The 18,461-nt window shown below is 44.7% G+C and overlaps 1 protein-coding gene across 3 annotated transcripts; it reads right to left on the reverse strand.

Moving 5' to 3' along the window:
- Positions 1 to 177: 177 nt before the first annotated feature.
- ptpn23a (protein tyrosine phosphatase, non-receptor type 23, a) lies at positions 178 to 12,988 on the reverse strand. 3 transcript variants are annotated; one of them, XM_061674681.1, is made up of 24 exons: positions 12,777 to 12,988; positions 10,991 to 11,065; positions 10,770 to 10,897; positions 10,530 to 10,606; positions 9,405 to 9,454; positions 9,206 to 9,337; positions 8,343 to 8,423; positions 8,118 to 8,249; positions 7,891 to 7,938; positions 7,743 to 7,799; positions 7,613 to 7,671; positions 7,443 to 7,522; positions 7,050 to 7,164; positions 6,914 to 6,979; positions 6,695 to 6,840; positions 5,803 to 6,114; positions 5,572 to 5,726; positions 5,064 to 5,395; positions 2,604 to 4,989; positions 2,089 to 2,273; positions 1,901 to 2,005; positions 1,497 to 1,635; positions 1,296 to 1,409; positions 178 to 818 (listed from the first exon to the last, which is right to left on the reverse strand). In XM_061674681.1, the coding sequence occupies exons 1-24, from the start codon at positions 12,858 to 12,860 to the stop codon at positions 270 to 272; spliced, it is 5,607 nt and encodes a 1,868-aa protein (XP_061530665.1). In that variant the 5' UTR covers positions 12,861 to 12,988; the 3' UTR covers positions 178 to 269. The 3 variants fall into 3 exon arrangements, with proteins under 3 accessions (XP_061530665.1, XP_061530666.1, XP_061530667.1); XM_061674682.1 differs by lacking the exon at positions 12,777 to 12,988 and adding an exon at positions 12,610 to 12,696; XM_061674683.1 differs by lacking the exons at positions 178 to 818; positions 1,296 to 1,409 and having other exon boundaries at positions 1,557 to 1,635; positions 1,804 to 2,005.
- Between the last annotated feature and the right edge of the window lie 5,473 nt (positions 12,989 to 18,461).

Raw genomic sequence — 18,461 nt, forward strand, 5'->3', positions numbered from 1 at the left:
CGACGAAGTGAAACGAAGGGCACGTGTACAATTAAAACCTAACAGCAGATGAAGCAACTTTATTGCATAGAGGCAGGAAACCCAGCCCTCCCCGTTGTCCCTCACTGGCTTTCTGTGCGGGCTGCAGTCGTGACATTTGTACTCCAATAAAGAGGCATTGATGAGTCAATGTGGCATCTCACTCACTTTATTTACTTTTTAAACATTGAAACTTAAAAATATTTACAAAGTCGCATGTTGGGATTGTTTTATTTTTTTTAAAACTTGTTTTAGGACTTATTGAGGCTCCACAGGGGGTCCAGACCGCTGAGGGGGTCTGTGCTCTCAGCCCCCCTGGACCCATGGAGACCCTGGCCCTCCACCGGCTGCAGGAAGCTCTGCTTGGTCACCCGCTGTTTTCCCCGCCCGCCGCCCTCCATAGAGAAAGCCTCAGGTGCCAGTGAGGCCAGCAGCTCTAAAGAGGAGGGCGGCGGCGGGGTGGCCGAAGTCTCCGATGGCGGTGATGCCAGATCTAGGCCGTTGGGCGGCGGCAAGGACAGACATGCAGGGGGCGAACCCGAGCAGTCGGGAGGCGACATAAGTGAGCCAGAGCTGTCGACGACGGGCTCTTGAAGGAGGCAAGGGTCACCTGGTGAGTAGAGGGCTGGTGAAAAGGAGAGGGTCGGATTATCCTGATCATCCAGGTCCAGGTCCAGGTCCTCTGAGGCCAGGTCGCCGGGAGGGCGTACACTGAGCTTGGCGATGGTGGCCTGTATGGAGCTAATGGGCATGTCTCCACCCAAAACCAGATCCTGCTGGGACTCCTGGCGGGAGTATGGCTGGAAAAACAAGACCAGGAAGTCACAGGGACAAGTTTTGTTGTAAATGATTGTGGGACTATACTGTACACCGTTCTCTCAGAATCCTGTACTTTGGACCTTCTCTCTTGGCTACAACCTTCTTTAGGAAAAGTACCTTCACTCAAAACGAGACCCTTATTTCAGGACTGGAACCTTGTCTGAGAACTACAGCCTTCACTTAGGACCTGAGCACTCCATTGGGACTAGTACATTCTCTCAGGATGAGAACTCAGCACTTGAACCTTCATTTGGGACTACACCATTCTCTTAGACTAGAGACTTCTCTTGGGACTACAATCTTCTCTTAGACTAGAGACTTCTCTTGGGACTACAATCTTCTCTCTGGTCTCAAACCTTCACTTCGGACTAGAAGCTTCTCAGTAGACTAGACCCAACTAGGCATCACCGCATATACTGTATTTGAATGCTTGTTTAAATATGTATGCACATTGTCACCTTGGAGGCGGTAGAGGCGGCGTTCCTGCCACCGGTTGCCACGGAGACGCCGTGTCGCAGCAGGACCTGCTCTGCGTGCTTTAACACAGCCTCGTAGCAGAACTTGAGGTGCAGCTGTAGGGGACACGGGTGGGCGGTAGTCCGTTAGTTAAGTAGATCCGCACTGTGTAGCGGCTTTGCAATTTCGAGGCGATGTCCTACCTTCTCCTGTAGCATATTCTTCCTCTGCTGCCGCATCTTCTTGACCAGAGCTCGCAAGTCTGCAATGCCATTCCCCGCATCCAGCTCCTGCACTGCTGCGTACAGCAGACAAAAGGCGCCAGTGCGACCCACACCAGAGCTACGAGAGAGAACGAGCGCGAAACAGACAGACAAGGGGGTATGTTCATGTTAAGACTTCCACTAAGGAGTGTCTGGGTACAAACACTACTTTACTCATGAACATTCAAGTTATGAAGATACACTGGGTCCTTATCTCAGGACGAGAATCTTCTCTGGGGACTAGTACCTTCTATTCTGGGACGAGAACATTATTTGGGAACTATCTTCTTTCAGGACTCTCTGTAAGTAGGTTACTGTTGGCAGTACTGGATTTGTAGTCTGACCTGCAGTGGACCAGCACGGGCGTGTGTAAGGGTCTCTGGTGCAGGTAGTGTCCGTGGACCTCCTGGATAAAGTGCAGCAGGTTGCTCTTGCTGTCAGGGAGCCCCCTAGTCGACATGAAAGACCCAGGTGTCAAAACAACAAATGGCGGACAGGACAGGAGGGAGGGACATGAAGTGAGCGCTCATACAGCTCTGGCCAGGAAGTGAACTGCAGGTGGACCACGGTACGCTTCAGGCTATGCTCACGGTACTGCAGGCTGATCATGCGCTCCACGTGGGTTGCTGTTGTCTTGTGCGTGGTCAAGCTGAGCGTGATAGGTCCCTGAGACAGCTGATGGCCACGTTCCATTGGGAAGTAGCGCACCACTTTTCCCTGCCAGGGCGGAAAAAATACCATCACAAACCAAACAAGGACTTGTAAGACAACACAAAGATTGGCCCATTTTTTCCTTCACAGACAAGCACTGCTGAGACGAACAAGAGAGGAGATGGTTTGCAAAAGCAATCAGTTACCAAATTGTACTTTTTTCCGAAAAAAAAAAAAAAAAATCCACTTCGGGAGATTTTATTGTATCTTGTTTATTTTATTGATAGTATTTTGATCTCATACGAAATTCAAGAGTAACTGAATGGATCAATGTGTGCAAAAGAGACTACGGACTTATTAAGCCCGCCAAAGAAATCGCTATGGCAGCTGCTATACCTTCTCTACTTCCTGCTCTGACACCAGCATGACCACCAAGGAGACCTTCTGCTCGTACACCATTAACCAGAAGTCGGCGGCGGTGCCGGTGAGCGGTGCCTGCGTGGCAATGATTTGCGGGCAGTACGGCGACAAGTCTTTGATATAGCTGGCGTTGATGTAGTCGTCTTTGCCCGACTGCAACAGCACGCGGTTGAGATCGTAGGGCATGATGTCCTGATGCCGGTTCTTCATTGTGTAGCAGCGGGCAATGGCGATTGACAGCTGCCGGGCGTCTTTCTCCTGCTGCTCCTGGAGCTCCTTCCAGTGTGCATCCAGCACCGACAGCCCCCTCTCACCCTCAGAAGGCTCCTCCAGGGACTCGGCCTGCGCTCGGAAATGTTCCAGTTCACCGTGGAGCCGGGCCACGAGCTCAGGAGATTGATACGGATCGCCTTGGATCAGGAGAACTCCCTGGGAGTCCTTCTTGCGACGCTCCCCCTCCTGAGGGTCTGCTTTGGTGGGCTGGAGGACATTGGTGGGGGACTTGGTGCCCCCCGGTTGGCTCTCAGGACTGGAGGAGAGGAGGTCGTGGTTACTGGAGTTCTGCTGCTCAAACAGAGAAGTGGAAGGAGGAGAAACGACCGAGGGAGTCTGAAGAGTTGGTGGAACTGCAGCACCCATGTTAGTGGCAACGGTGGGTCTCTGCTGTGGGGTCATAACCAGACACGGGGGGCCAGGTACGGGGGATGTAGATGGGGCAGGCGAAGGAGAGGGAGGATGGGTTGGCTGTCCTGGCGGTCCTACTGGAGGACCGCCAGGACAGGGTTGGAGCATGTGCTGGGGGGGCATGTGAGGATGTAGACCATGTGGGCCAACGGCAGGCGGTCTCAGTGGTGCACTTGGGGGCAAATTAGCTCCTGGAGCTGATGGGTACATAGAAGGCTGCGAGTGGACGACGCTAAGGGAGACCTGAGGCTGTTGTGGGGCAACAAGCTGCGGTGCCAGTGGCTGCTGGGGCATCATGGGCGGTCCTCCAGGGTAGCAAACACCCCCAGTGTGGTGGGCTTGAATCTGGGTGTGACTGGGTATGGACATGGGCGGCTGAAGCATGTTTGGAATGGGAGAATGTCCAGGGCCGTGGTGGTGCTGTGGGGCAAGGGAGGTGGGTGGAATGTGGACCTGAGGACCCCTTGGAATATGGACCTGAGGCCCAGGAAGCAAATGAGGCTGTGAAGCAGGAGGCATCTGTGGATGAAGTGTGGGGTGGGTTGTCTGGCTGGTAGGAGGCATTGTCCCTCCAGGGCCACTTGGTATTTGTGGATGTGGTACTAGTTGCTGGGCATTGGAGGGCATTGGGAGGTGTTGGTGAGGGACGTAAGGTTGAGAAACAGGCGGTACAATCTGCGATGTTGGTGAGACATGGATAGGAGCATTTTGTGGAGGAATCAGGCCCTGAGATAGCCTTGGTATCGGGCCTGGCATCACCTGAGGGTGCTGCTGGGGGGTGTAGTTTTGAGGGGCCTGGTAGCCCTGGGGTATCTGAGGCGGAGCCTGGTAGCCATTTTGCTGTGGTCCCATATGACCAGGGAAAACTTGTGGGTACTGTGGAGGGACGACAGGCTGCGGAGGCATGTATCCATGAGGGTAGGCCTGCAACGGAAGTTGAGGGGCAGGAAGGGCTCTGGGTCCAGCTTGGTAGCCTGGGGCCAGGTGTTGCCCCACAGGTAGTGGGTACTGTGGTTGCACCTGCTTCTGCTGTGGCATTTGGGGGACGAACTGGGGGTAGGCACCCATTTGTGGGAGTCCGGTGTAGGCAGTAGAAACTGAAGGTGGGACAGGGTGGCGAGGTGTTGGAGTGTAGCTTGGTATAGGGGCTTGAATGCTGTCCACCGTGGTGGTTGATGGTCGGGCTGGAGTAGGACAAACCGGAACCGCTTGAGGGACTTGAGGCCTGTAAGCTGCCTGTGTAGGCAGTTGTGAAGGCATCTGAGGAACCATGTGAGGAATGGGTCTACATGCCAAAGGTCCTGGTGCTGGCAGGGTGCCAGATGTAGGAAAATGAGCGATTCGAGCCAGAAGCTCCGGTGGCGGGAGATTGGCTGGGAAGCGAAGAAGACCGCCAGTTGAAGAACCAGGCCAAGGCAATGAGCTACTGCAGCCCAGGTTGGCACCTGGTGGGAGGAATACTTCCGGACCCGGCAGATGACCCGCAGAGGTGGGAAGAGAAGGAATGTCGGGTGGGAGGCTGCGAAGCTCAGCTGGCTGGTCTTCTCCTAAGGCTAAGATAGCGGCATTAATTTGGGCTAACTCTGGATCTTCCAGACTGGAGTCTTCATCCTGAGACCTTGGCTTCAAGGAAGGCTTAGCTGCTGTGGGTCGCGCTGGAGGTTTCTTTAGTTTCTCTCTACAAGGAGAACAGAGGTAAGATGATGTTAGTTTGAGTAGTTACCACATGGAAACAACAAAAGAAAATCCTGCCTTTCAAGGATGGGCTTCCTCTCTTCCATCCGAGTCTGACACAATGTCTTTACTTTCTCCAGCAGACGCGATGCTTTCGCCTCCAGGTCATCGTAGAACTCCTTGCCCTCCTGTGACTTTTTCATCAGGTCCTCGTAGGCCTCGTAGGATCCCACCAGTCCTTGGACTGTGCCGGTCCACTGCTGCTCTGTCTGGCTCAGGCCCTTGCGGACCGATGCGTACTGAACGTTGGCTTCGGTCAGAGCCTTCAAAATGTTCTCCTGGGCTGCCAGGTTCTGGTCAATATAGACCTTCACCTGCTCATACTTCTTCAGCTGCTCCTCAAACACGTGCTGGAAGCACAAAGTGGAGTTGTGGGTTTTACACATATTGACTTGATGGTTCAGTGCCTCACTGTGAGGTTTGCAATGGTCTTCCCGGTTCAGCACCTCACCATAAGGTCTGGAAGACTCTTTGCGGTTCAGCACCTCACCATGAGGTCCGGAACATTCATCCTAAAACAACGTACCTTTATGTCAGCTCTCTCTGTGGTGACCAGGGTGGAAGTAATGTCATCCTGGTGGATGAGGTCCCGCAGTTGTTTCTCCAATGTGCCTCTTTGGTCCCTCATTTCTTGAACCTTCCCCAGGATGCGCTTCATGCATTGCAGCCCAGCCACTTCCTCTGCTCAACACAACACAATATAGTCGCTTCTTCTGCGCAGACAGAAGTTCAAAGAGTCCCTCATGTCTATTCCTACCTTCACTGAGTTGTGGTCGGGGTAGGGCGTCTCTCAGGCTCTCCAGGGGTCCGCCCAGCAGACGCAGGTTGCTGATGTGCAGGTTCATGGCCCGGTGGAGCTCTGTGTTGGTGAAGCTGGCCTTCTCGTGGGCCTCCATGTATTTCTCCAGGTCCCTTCGGATCTCTGTCAGAAGCTGAACCTGCTCTGCAGGGTGGAACTCAGTCGGGGCACCGGTTTCCTGGAGGGCCCGCTCGCCCACCTCGTCTGCCTCCAGAACATCTCGGATCTCTCGCAGGGATGACTCCACGTCGGTGAAGACGCCTGAGAGGACTGCGGCAGCACAGAACTCAAGATGAAAGTATTTTACAGCAAGGGTTTTCAAAATTTTGGGGTCCAGGGACTCACAAGGGAAATTTTTTTCCAAGGACCCCCGGATACGCCGAACAGCTATAAAACATAACTATTGTGTAGCCCCATAAATTCCATACAAATTATAAAGGAATTTAAAAATTGACTATTTTCCTAACATTACAATTAGAAACTGTTACTTTTAAGAAAAAAGTTTAAATATTATGAAAGTTTTTTTCTAAAAATAAATGAATGAATGAATAAATAAAAAGTTGTGACCTTTACAAGAATGAAGGCCTACAGTGATCCCCCGCGAACTGATGACGCGTCACAATCATATTAGAGCTTTAATCTGGTCGAAAGCCAAGATCGGGGAGACTAATTGCTTTATTATACGTAGGTCTGCATTTAAAAAAAATAAAAAATTACATACAACATGACTTATTGCAAAGTACAATGTGCCCCCCCCCTAGTTTTGTTTTGCAGACCTCTGGAGCCCAGTTTGAGAATGACTGTTAAACAGTATTTGTTTTTAAAGTCTGTCTGTTGATGCGCCGCCCACCTTGCATGGAATGGATGAGGCTCTTGACGGTGTCGGGCCGCACACTAAGAGCGGCACATTTCTCCATCAGGACCGGTGGGATGTGGCTGTACATGTCCAAGTTGTCTACAGACTCTGGCTCCAAACCCAAAGAGTCCATGAACTGGCTGTAGGGAAGGGAAGAAATGTGTTAGCTTCGCAATTAGCAACACGCCGTCTCCACATGTGCACTATGCTCACTCCAGTGTGTCGTTCTTGCTTTCGATCTTGGCCATGACGTCTCTCAGAAGCTTGGCTTTCTCCTCGCTGCAAACACAAATATTGTGTGGCAGCTACCGTGCTGGCATGGCAATGTGCTAACAGTGTTGGTGCCGACCTGTAGAGGGAGGAGGCTTCGTGGGCTGCCATCGGTACCAGCTTGGCAAAGAGGTCTGGTCCGGTAACGCTGGGGTCCGTGGGGTTGACGGGCAGGGCTTTGACCAGGGGTGCGCCTGCACACGTTATGGAACTTTGTCATTAGTGTATAGGGCTCAGCAATATGGTCTTGGCAAATAAAATTAATTAATTGCCCACACTGAAAAGAGGTCCTTTGAATGTACTTAATTCGAACATGTACATCGCTGCACATGAATATTTGACTGGAAAATTATGTCCGTTTACCATATTACAATCATGTGCAACTGAAAATTAAGTATCTTTTTTTCAGTGCAGCCCTATGTATAGCACGCTATGCTAACTGGCTACACCACACAGCGGCAGTTTCCATTACCTTTGACAGATGTCAACGTTTCCAGAGAAGGAACAGACTCGTGATAGATGAAGTCGTTGTCCTTCTTAGCAGAGTTGAATCTATGAGTAGGCCGTTCAGATAAAGTAAATACAAAACGCGTGTGTGGGTGGGGGGTGGGGGGAGATCAAGATTCCAAAAGTGTTACTTACTTGCCACCAATGACATCCATGGTGAATCTCAGGGCATCCTGCACGCTGTCGGGCTGAGCCTGAGTGGACAAACATGTTTTTAAGACCCATCTTTGCTACCAGCTCGATGCTGTGCTTAGGAATTTTGTACCTTGGCCAGCTTGATGGCTTCAGACAGTTTATCCAAGGAGCTTTGAAGGTACGCGAGCTGCAAACAAACACAAAGAGCCAGGCACACTCAAACACAATAGAGTATGCAGGCATTGACTGCAACCGTTGTGGTGGAGGTGTGCACGTACCCGCTCACCATACTTCTGCTGCTCTTCGGCTTGTTTACCCATGTGGAGCTGTTGAGGAGGAACAGTGTGGTGTGGTAGTGGTTGATTGGTGCGTCACACACACCATACACCACACCCACACTTTCACAGACTCACATGGTCTCTCATATGATCACACACAACCTCAGTCACAGTCACATACACACTTGGTCACTCACACACAAACACGATGTGCACGTCACACTCACGTGCGCAATAGCGGCAAAGTAGTAGATCTTCATCTGGACAAGCTTCTTCCAGTCCTTCTGGATCTTTCCTAGCATGGAGGCCGTCTCAGAGTTCTCCAGAGCCCTGCAGGCCTCCTTGTAGTAATCCACCACCTGGGGGCGTCACAGCGTATATGCCGGCTTAACAGCCTTTTCCCAGTGTCATGATGTCATAACGTTTGAATGATTGACAAGGGAACCGCCCACCTGAGCACTGATGCGAGCCACCAGGTAGCTCTTCCTGTTGTCCAGCATGGATTTCTCCAGAAGACACTCCTGAGCCTGACCCTGACGCACACACACATACAGATTGTATGACACTGTTTTTGTGAGTTCGTGTCTGTGTGAGTTTGTGTCCATGTGTGTGAGTAAGGCCGTGTGTCACCGTTAGTTACTGAGTGTGTGTCCGTGTTCTTCATCATGTGTTTATCACATTGATTTCCAACCTTTATGGAGCCAAGGCACATATTTTACCATTGAAAAATCTCACAGCACACAAACAAACAAAAATTAAAAAAAAAACACATTAATTACTGTGTGTACTTCCTACCATCTAATGGAAGAGCATTTATTTGTACTATGCATCACTGACATAAATAGATGAACAAAGATACATTATTTCTTGTAAATCATTTTTATTTTGAGCAATTACGTAAAATTTTATAATTTCCCACAGCACACCTGAAGAGCGCTCCCGACACACAGGTTGAGAATCACTGGCCTATCATCGTGTGTGTGTCTGTCACCGTGTCTGAGTCCATGACTGTGTTTGCGTGTGACCGTGAGTATGTTTGTGTACGCGCGTGTGTTACTGTGTGTGTGTATCCAGCACCCTTTGTCTATCTGTGATCTTACGTCCAAAGTGTGTGCGTGCATGTGTCCGTCACAATGTGTGCGTGTGTGTGTGTGTCACTGAGTGTCTGTGTGTGTCTACGCCTGTCTGTCACCATATGGACTTCCATGACCATGTGTGTGTGTGTGTGTGTGTGTGTGTGTGTCTGTGTGTGTCTCAAAGTACATGTGTTATGTCAGTGTATGTACTTGTGTGTCCATCACCGTGTGTGTCCTACCAGCATGAGGTTGATGTTGAGGTTGAGAATCTGGTGGCTCATGTCTACGCTGAAGTTGTGACTGAAATGGTCCCTCAGGTAGGAGAACGCTCCAGCTGAGCACTGAAAGTGTGTGCACGACACCTTCATGCCCTAAAACCACAACAAACGGTGTTGAGTGTTGTGTGTGTCTGTGTGTGAGTATTTAGGTGCATCATACCTCTTCAGACACACGATTGTCCATGGCTCCTAACATGGAGTGCAGTGCCCCTACAAGTCAACACAGGTGAGCTTTATTGATTGAGTGATTGATTTATAAACTAAATACAGCTAAAATAAATGGCTGATGAATGACATGATCATCAAAATTGGATGGCATGCTCTGCCTATATTAGCTGGCAGATTTGCATTGCCTGTGTGTCTTGAACTGGCCAATTGGGGCTCATTTGGGCAAATTCACTAATAGGGGCTTGGCAAAGTACCAGCAGTAGGAATTCACCCAAAACGTCTGTGTTCCTTTTAAACTCTGGGCATAGGTCCTGACTGGTTCATGCGTCCTGTTATGATAAGACATGTCCACCCAAATTTGTATCCAACAGTGAAATTGGAGTCTGGGGCTGATTTTTAAACTTTCAAGGGGCACTAGTGAGGAAATTCGCCCAAAGACTATGCTTCAAACAAAAATGGCAGACTTTCTGTTCAATTTTGGGCATTGGTCAGGAGACGACTTTGTGCTTACCTTTACGATAGACATGTCAACCAATTTTGTGTCCGTCAGTGAAACTGGAATTGGGGCTTGATTTATTTGTAAACTTTCAGTAGAATTCTTTCAGTAGAAAACTTTCAGTAGAATTCTTTCTTAGCGAAGGAATTTGCCCAAAGTGGCTGCCTCACACCAAAATGGCCGACTTTCTGTTCAATTTAAGCCCTGGGTCCTTGAGACTTTTTGGTCCATCCTGTTCTGATAGACATGTCCACTGAATTTTGTGTTGACCAGTCAAACTGGTGTCAGGGGGTCTTTTTTTTTTTTTTTTAACTTTCTAGGTCGCTCTACCAAGTGAGTTGTGGGAGGGCCGTGTTGAGGATCCTTAAAATTTTCACCATGATACATGCTCTTTGTAAAGACTGTTGATCTTTCGGGACATGTTGAAGCCCACAAAAAGGCCATTTAGTACGCAGAAAAAAGAAACTCAGAAACTCCAAAAGGGTCTTCATATAACCTGATAGTTGGAAACTAATAATTCAAATCAATCAACGAAGCAATGTGAAGAATGGAGCATTTTTTCTTTTCTTTTTTTAAGCAGTGACATTGTGTTAAGGACAAAGTACCAACTATTCAACTTACCAAGATTGTAGAGAATACACGCCTGCTCGTAGCTGATGTCGTCATGTATCACAGTTTTACCAGAGAAGATCTCAGTCCTAAAATCACACAGGCACGCAGTTCACATATTTTTATCAGTGACTCAGCCGTTGTTGCGTTTGGTTTACTCAGTCAGTCTGTTGTTGTCTCAGGGAAACAAACAAAATTATGTGAACTTAACCTCATGCTTGACTGTGTGTGTGCGTGCAAGTGAGCGTGTACCATGAGATAGACACAGCTGCCTCCTGTCCGGTTGCCATGGGAACACGACTCTGAAGGTAATGAAGCTGCCCAAAGTATTTCCTCAAAGTGCTGCATCCCTCAAAGTCTCTGGTCACATTCACGGCGCTCTGACGAACACACACACACACACACACACACACACGTTTCAGGTGGTTCTTCAAGAGCTGGACGCATGACTGCGCCACGAGACTTGCACCGACCTGCCGCAGCGTCTCCAGTTTCTTCAGCTGCTCGTTGTAGTTGTCGGGATTCTCACCGTAGTTCTTCAAGATAAACTAGAAGACGGCAGAAAAACGTGAGCTCGTAAACATTCTGGAACATTCTTGAACACGCCGCACAAAATTGTAGAATACGTCACGGAACATTCTAGAACATTTTAACACATTAGACATTGTAGAACACAGCAACACATGACAGAACATTCTTGGATACGTCATAAAACATTCTAGAATCTAAAACATGGTATACATTTTACAACACAACATGTCACAGAACATTTTCAAGCATGTCAATGCGACAGAACATTCTAAAAAATTCAACAACACATCATAGAACATTCTAGAACACAGCAACACATCACATCCATTCGAGAACAACATGCAAACAAGTATAGAACATTGTTTAAACACACTAATAAGACAAAACTTCAGGGCTGCAGCTATCAAATATTTTTAGAAGAGTATTCTACCGATTATCCCGCGGAATAATCGGATAAAAATTGCTTTTGTATTATTACACAACAATCCCAATACAAAATGTGAATGTGAGGTGCAGGTGTAATTTGTCGTCCATTTGGGGTAACTATCCTCATGTTACACATTGAAGTATCTATAACTCTGAATGTGTGTGGCTTTTAAAGGCGGTGCCTCGCCTGGTGTGTGTGTGTGCGCGTGTGTGCGCGTTCGTGCGTCTGCAGTAACATAAGTCCATGTGTGGAAAAATGATCCCTGTGAAGTTTTGAGATAAAGCTTTTGTTTTCAAAAATTTTTTCTAATTAAATTATTCTCAACATTCTCAAACCTGCAAACACATTACAAGACACTGTACCTGTCGTATAACATTCTAGAACATTTCGACACATCACTCATTTTACAATGCATTTTACATGCATATATGTCAGTTGTGCAGCTAACATGCAACATTCTAGAAAAGGGTAAAACATATTCCAGAACATTCCACTTTACTTATAAAAAGTGTTCATATCTGCACGATAATGTACACACAGCAAAAAGTACATACAGATTAACTGACATCTACTGGAAGAGCATTTAATTGTTCTGCTTGTCATTATGTGCCGTTGGCACGGCGAGAAGAAAAAAATATATTTGTGCTCAATTAATGAATTTCGGACCAATTAAGTGAAATTGGACTATTTATTGGGAATCACTGACGTAAGGGACGTTTTTGGATGACTGACGGTGATGTCGCTGACATTTAATGTTATGATGAGGAAGAGTGCAAAGGTAAATCTACATGAGGAAGGGGACAGAAACGGGTCATCCTCAGATAAAGGCTTGAATGTTCAACATGGATTTAGACTTCCATGAGTGTCCTTTTCAGTATGTATACTATGTCAAACTTGGAAGTGTCTTTTCACGGCCACTTGTTGCTACTTGTTCGCCGTTGTCATGGCGTCACTGCTTTGCTTCACGTGACAGTGACGACATCTCGGCCGGAACAAAGCAGGTCCAGCCAGGCCGTGCTGGTCAACTTGTGTCCGCTCACCTGCTTAACCGCTGGCTAATTAAACCCAAGACTCCGCCGAGCGTTTAGCTAACAGGAGGCTATCGATAGTGAAACAAAAAAAACAACAACAAACCAAAAGGCAAGCTGCGGCTAGCCGAGCAGTTAGCCCTTCTGGAAACTTCTCCCAGTGTTTTGCCGAACAAACGCCGCCACTTGGGTCCGTTCTGGTTCCACTACGACACGGTCAAAGATGACTTGTTTTGCGGGCAGTTGCTAACCCCGCGTCAACGCCCAGCTCACCTGCCTGACGGCCGGGTTGAAGTGGAAGTCTCCCGCCTCCTTGAGGTCGAGCCATATCATCGGCATGCGGGGGACCGCCTCCATCGCTGCGGCGGCTGCTCGCGGTGCCCTCAAGCCCGCGAGGATGTCACTCGAGGTCGGCGTGTCTGTCGGCTTTGGAAGACGCAATCGGTTGTTTTCTCCAAACCCCTGTGTCACGTCATGGAGCCGTCGACATTTGAGCCGGAAGTGCATGGACGTCACGTAGACGCCCATGGAGCAACGGGTGCTCGGGATTGTGGGAAATGTAGTCAATATGTCGACTGGCGCTTTTCTCGCGTCCTGCATCCTGAGTGTGACTCTGTGACCATTTAAACCGTCTTTAAACTTTCTTATTTTCGTTTAAAAGAATAACATTTCACAGTTTATGAAGAAAATTTCAGCCTTTTTAACTGTTTGTACCCGTGGTTCTCAAAAGTTTTACACCAAGTACCACCCCAAAAAATAATTAGCTCTTCAAGTACCACTACAATGATCAACATCAAATTACAGGAGCGTAGTAAGCCTAAATATGTATCAAAAAGGAGATAGGAGTTGTATTCCTAAAGTTGTAATATTGCAAGGAAAAAGACATGTTTTTCGAAGAATGAAGTCCAAAATTTACATGAAAAACCTCAAATTTTGCACTATATCATAACATTACGACAAAACACCAAACTACAACTAACTTTATGACAGAGTTATGATGTTATTGGGACAACAACACTCAGAGGTTTAGAGGAATAAAGTTGAAATGTTACGAGGGAAAAAAAAGAAAATACCTGAGACTAAAAAACGAATTCAACAAGAAATATCCTAAAAATCTACAAGAGAAAATAAATATAATTAAACAATAATAAAGTCGTTACATTACATGACAACATCTGTAATTTATGAGAACAAAGTCTTGAAGAAAAAAATTATTTCTACAGGGATACAGTCAAAATGTTATAAGAAAAACTGAAGAATTTTAGGAAAAAACTTTAGCTAAGTATATATTGCATATAAACACTAAATAAAATGTTTACCTAAATATGAGCTTTAAAGCAAATACTTCTTAAAGATGAAATGCAAACGTGTTGAACTCAAAACTTAAATACAACTGAATTGTACTTACTTGGAATGTGATTCATTCGCGTACCACTAGAGGGAGCCCGTGTACCACTATTTGTACTCGTACCCCACTTTAAGAATCACACGTTTAGACCTTAAAAAGTGGATTCTTTGGTGTATTTTTTGACACATACTTTGTACATGATTCTGCCAGCTCATCTCTAAATCAATTTACACTCCCAGATGTTTAGTGGAGGTGACCTGTTCTGTGTGATTATTATCATTATTTTTATAGGAATGTCTGTGTGTTGTCCATACAGTATTCACTACAAATAATTTTGTTTTCTTTGCATTCCTTTGTAAATGATATTCCACGCACCACTCTACAAATCTTTCTACTCCTGATATATGACCTTTTTAATAGCAAGGAGACAAACCATTTGATTAGAAGGGCATTCACGTTTAACTCGCCGGGCAGGATAACTGCATGAATAAATAACCTCCACTTTTTTGTGACATTTTTTGTTTGGTGGTATGCCGTCATGGGATTATTTATTTTTTTGTGTCTTTGCTGAATGAAGGTTGTGAAACGCACAATTACAAACACATAAAATCTCCTCACTTGTTTTCTTTTTCTAGCCGGTGGGGGACGCCGTGTACTCGTGGAGACGTGATGGCGACGGTGGCAGACATCTCCAGACATATCACCATGGCGACCGCTGCTCAGGATGCTGATGCAGCCACAGGTGGGCACACACACACACACACACACACACACACACACACCCACACACGCACGCACAGATGCACACAGGAGACACTCGGAGGAGGAAGAAGTAGAAGGCACGGCGAGGAGGATGACAACGAAAAAGATGGAGGTGATGAAGAAAAGTGAAGGAGTCACACAACATGGCTTTTGGTAATAAGCCAGTTGATCAGAATAAATATGAGCAGGAGAAGAAGGAGGATGAGGAGAAGGGGGGGGGGGGGGGGGAGAGGAAGAAAATGAAAGAAGAGCCATTGCAGAGATGTTTCTAAGCGCTGTTGCCATGGTTACTTGATCTTCTCACTGTCAAGACGATGTTTACGTATTCATCTCGCAGCACCTTTGTCACCTACGTTTCAGATTTCATTCACATTTGCAACAAATCTTTTTTTTTTACATAATGTAAAAATGTCACTTTATAGGCCAACACATGATCAAGCACTTCTATATATTTTGACACAATATTAGTACACTAAACTCAACTTTTTAAAAATGTATTTTTGATATGATATCTGTATATTTTATTTGAAAATTATATATATTTGTATACTTAATTATCTAATATCTAATTATGATACTTTATTGTATGTATTTTCTAAATTTTTTCCCCTGTATATCTTTTTCTCTATATTATATATTTGGACGCTATATTTTAGTATGTATTATGACACTATCGTATACGCTGTAATTTATTTGTAATTTATTTCTGTTATATATTCTTTAGATTGTATATTATATTTGGATGCCACGATATTACTGTATATAATAGTATGTATATATGTCTTTTCTTTTACAATTTATTATATTCTTTTTTTACACCATGCAGTATTGTTTTACAACTTAATTATATATTTGACAACTATATTATAATATGCTTTTATTTTAAAACTAATTTTATTATTTTTTTCCACTACATAAAGACTATAGTATATAAAATACCAAATGAAATCAAATTTATTTATATAGGACTTTTCATACATTAAAATGCATTCATTCAGAAATTAAAACTGACAAAAAATATAAAGTATTTTTATTATTAGTATTGTATTAGTATTAGTATTTAGTATTGACAAAAAAGTATTTTTTCAGACTATGTGTAATAACTTTTACAACTGAATACAATTCAATACATTTACAAATCATGCAAAGTTAAATTGTTTTAGGATGAGAAAGTAAAAAAAAACAACTGGTCATTGAAGTCAAGCAGCATAACCAGTAACTTGTATGAAAATAAGACAACCAATAAAGAAATAAAATATGGTCAATTAAAAAAAACTGTCAAATAAATTAATAAAAATACAACTTGAACACAAACAAACAACAACAGGCACATCAGTCAGGCAATAGTAGACAGCAACAGAGACAGCAAAAGGCATCTAACGCAAAAGTAGATGCATATTACCGTCATCATAGCAAAAATATGATTACTACCTCTCCAAGCTATTTCAGTCAAAGGTGAATTGCAGATCTGTCCACTTAACAAATTTGAGGAATGGACCCCATCATTTCCCAAATTCAATAGATCGGCCAGCTAAGGACAGCTTGATCTTCTCCAATGTAAGAAAATAACGTGTGTCTCTAATCCAGCGGGTGTGGTGGGGCGGTATTATTGATTTCCAATTAATTATAATCAATCTTCTGGCTAGTAGAGTAGCAAAAGTTAACACAACCTTTTTGAAGTGCAATCTGAGCATTTGGTGCTATTATTTCCCCCCCAATCACCTCTAATAAGATGTTAAAATTCTCTGTCCAGTACTTACATAGAAACAGAGTGTGTGTATTAAGGATTAAGGTATTATTAATTCGCAGGAGACTGTCGACACCGATCACAAATTGGAGTTACATTATCATAGATCTTAGCCTGAGTGTCATACAGTACGTACGGTGTACAATTTGACACTGAATAAGGCTGAGTCTCGCGCAAATGGAGGATTTGTGTACTTTAAAATCTCAATCCAGTCCACTGCCTTTTTAAAAAATTTTTTAACCTTCTTTTATATGTTTGGAAACGATAACATATTTGTTTACATCTAGTATAGTCTTTAGACTATATCATATTTTACATTATATAATATATATTTGACTATATTATTTGGATACTAATATATGACAGATTTAATCACGTGATTATATTTTATATTTTTAACCTATATTTCAATATTAATTTGACACAGAATTTCATCAATTTTCTCTAAATTTTTTCACAATGTTAAATATTTTTGGGTCTGTCTTATATTATATATTTTAATCTATATTTCCAGGCTGATCCATAAACAACTATTACATAGAACATAATTGCTTACTTTTGTGTTCTTTGTTTGAATGGAATTAAGAGCGTCCCCTAAATTATTGTAGCATCCACATGATTGCAGAGACTCATTCAAATTGTGGGCAGTATTAATAAATACAAATTGAAAGGTAAATATATAGTTTCTATGTAACATACATGTGTGCTCACTGACACGTGACATTCAGTAGTGAAACATTGACCATCGAGGTATGAAAATGTCTTTATGTCTCACGTATGATTAGAAAAGCGAGTCATTTCATTTAAAATATTAACTATGTCTTTAATAATCCAATGAGAAAAAGTCAGTATCCACTAAAAAAAATAAAAAATAAATCATCTTCTAGAATGATCGTAGCTGCACTCATGACTAATCCCTAATCCCATAAGCGGTGGTGAAAAAGTCATGTGGACAGTTCATGTGTGGGTTTTTATGATAAGAAATATGATATTTTACAGCGCGAGTGTGGTTGGTTGCCATAGAAACGCAACGTGATGCGGCAGAGGAACATGTTGCTCTGTCGTGCGAGGTTGATCTTACATCATCTTTCATCTCATGATGTAAACTATCTTCGTATTTATCGTCCTATAGAAGCACACTCGCTTTTTGAGTTGGACGAACGTCATCGGCGAGGCTCTCGTCCAAGGTGACCTGCTGGGGCAGATGTGACGTCCTGATCAGCGTAACCCATGCTCGCTTTGCTTTCCCGGTCACCGCACATGCCGAACGTGACAGGAAGTAGAAGACGATCAGATTCCGAACGCAGAGACTGCGTTTGGAATCATTCAACATTCCCTACTCCCTAGTCCCTATTCAGGGATTTTTATTTCAGACTAAATAGTTGATTTATTAGTCAAATGAAAAATGGTATTAGAACACTTCTCAGGCACCGTGGACGATGATGGACACCTCATTTGGGATTGGATCGGAATCGAAAACCAATTGGTTTTGAAAACCTGTTCCCAATAATGCGATTCCTAGGAAACGTTTGTTTGCTTGGTTGACAATTCCGCTTATCGATTCCTCTTACGTCGCGAGTGGTGACGTTTTGCGATAGACAGAGGAACCCCGCTATTCTCGAGGGATCGGGACCGAGCCTATCACTAATTGCGGAAATCCACCAATAATTGATGCTCCCTTATAACTGGCATTAAAAAAAATCTGAAAAACACAAATAAATGGGGGATTAGGTTAAAAAAATCACACACAAAAAAACATGGATAAGTGGGCATCGGTTAAAAAAAACAAAGGCAAATAAGCAGGAATCTCAGACAATAACGGTGGTAGGTTCTCCCAAAAATCCACAAAATGGTGAATGCAAATGCCGAAGTGCAAACATGCGCCACTCCACTGTATATCGTAGTATGATATAAAAATGTCGACCGCGTGATGTGAGCAGGCCTGATCCACACCTCACTGACACGTTATTAGGAATCGACCCTCGTGCTCTAGGCAGGACACGCCCTGCTGCAACATAATTGGCTCCTGCATCACGAGTAGGGCAGACTACGCAGATGTAATGACATGACCAAATATGGATCACATTTGTACAAAATCAAA

This window comes from Phycodurus eques, chromosome 4, assembly GCF_024500275.1.
Source record: "Phycodurus eques isolate BA_2022a chromosome 4, UOR_Pequ_1.1, whole genome shotgun sequence".
Taxonomy (NCBI): Eukaryota; Metazoa; Chordata; class Actinopteri; order Syngnathiformes; family Syngnathidae; genus Phycodurus; species Phycodurus eques.

Bases quoted from the DNA above. Each gene is read 5' to 3' on its own strand.
- ptpn23a (XM_061674681.1), bottom strand. From the start codon at position 12,860: ATGGAGGCGGTCCCCCGCATGCCGATGATATGGCTCGACCTCAAGGAG. The intron at 4,990-5,063 runs GCAGGATTTTCT...TTCTCCTTGTAG, and splicing joins AGGAAGCCCATCCTTGAAAG to AGAGAAACTAAAGAAACCTC. The intron at 2,006-2,088 runs GTATGAGCGCTC...CATGTCGACTAG, and splicing joins TTCACTTCCTGGCCAGAGCT to GGGGCTCCCTGACAGCAAGA.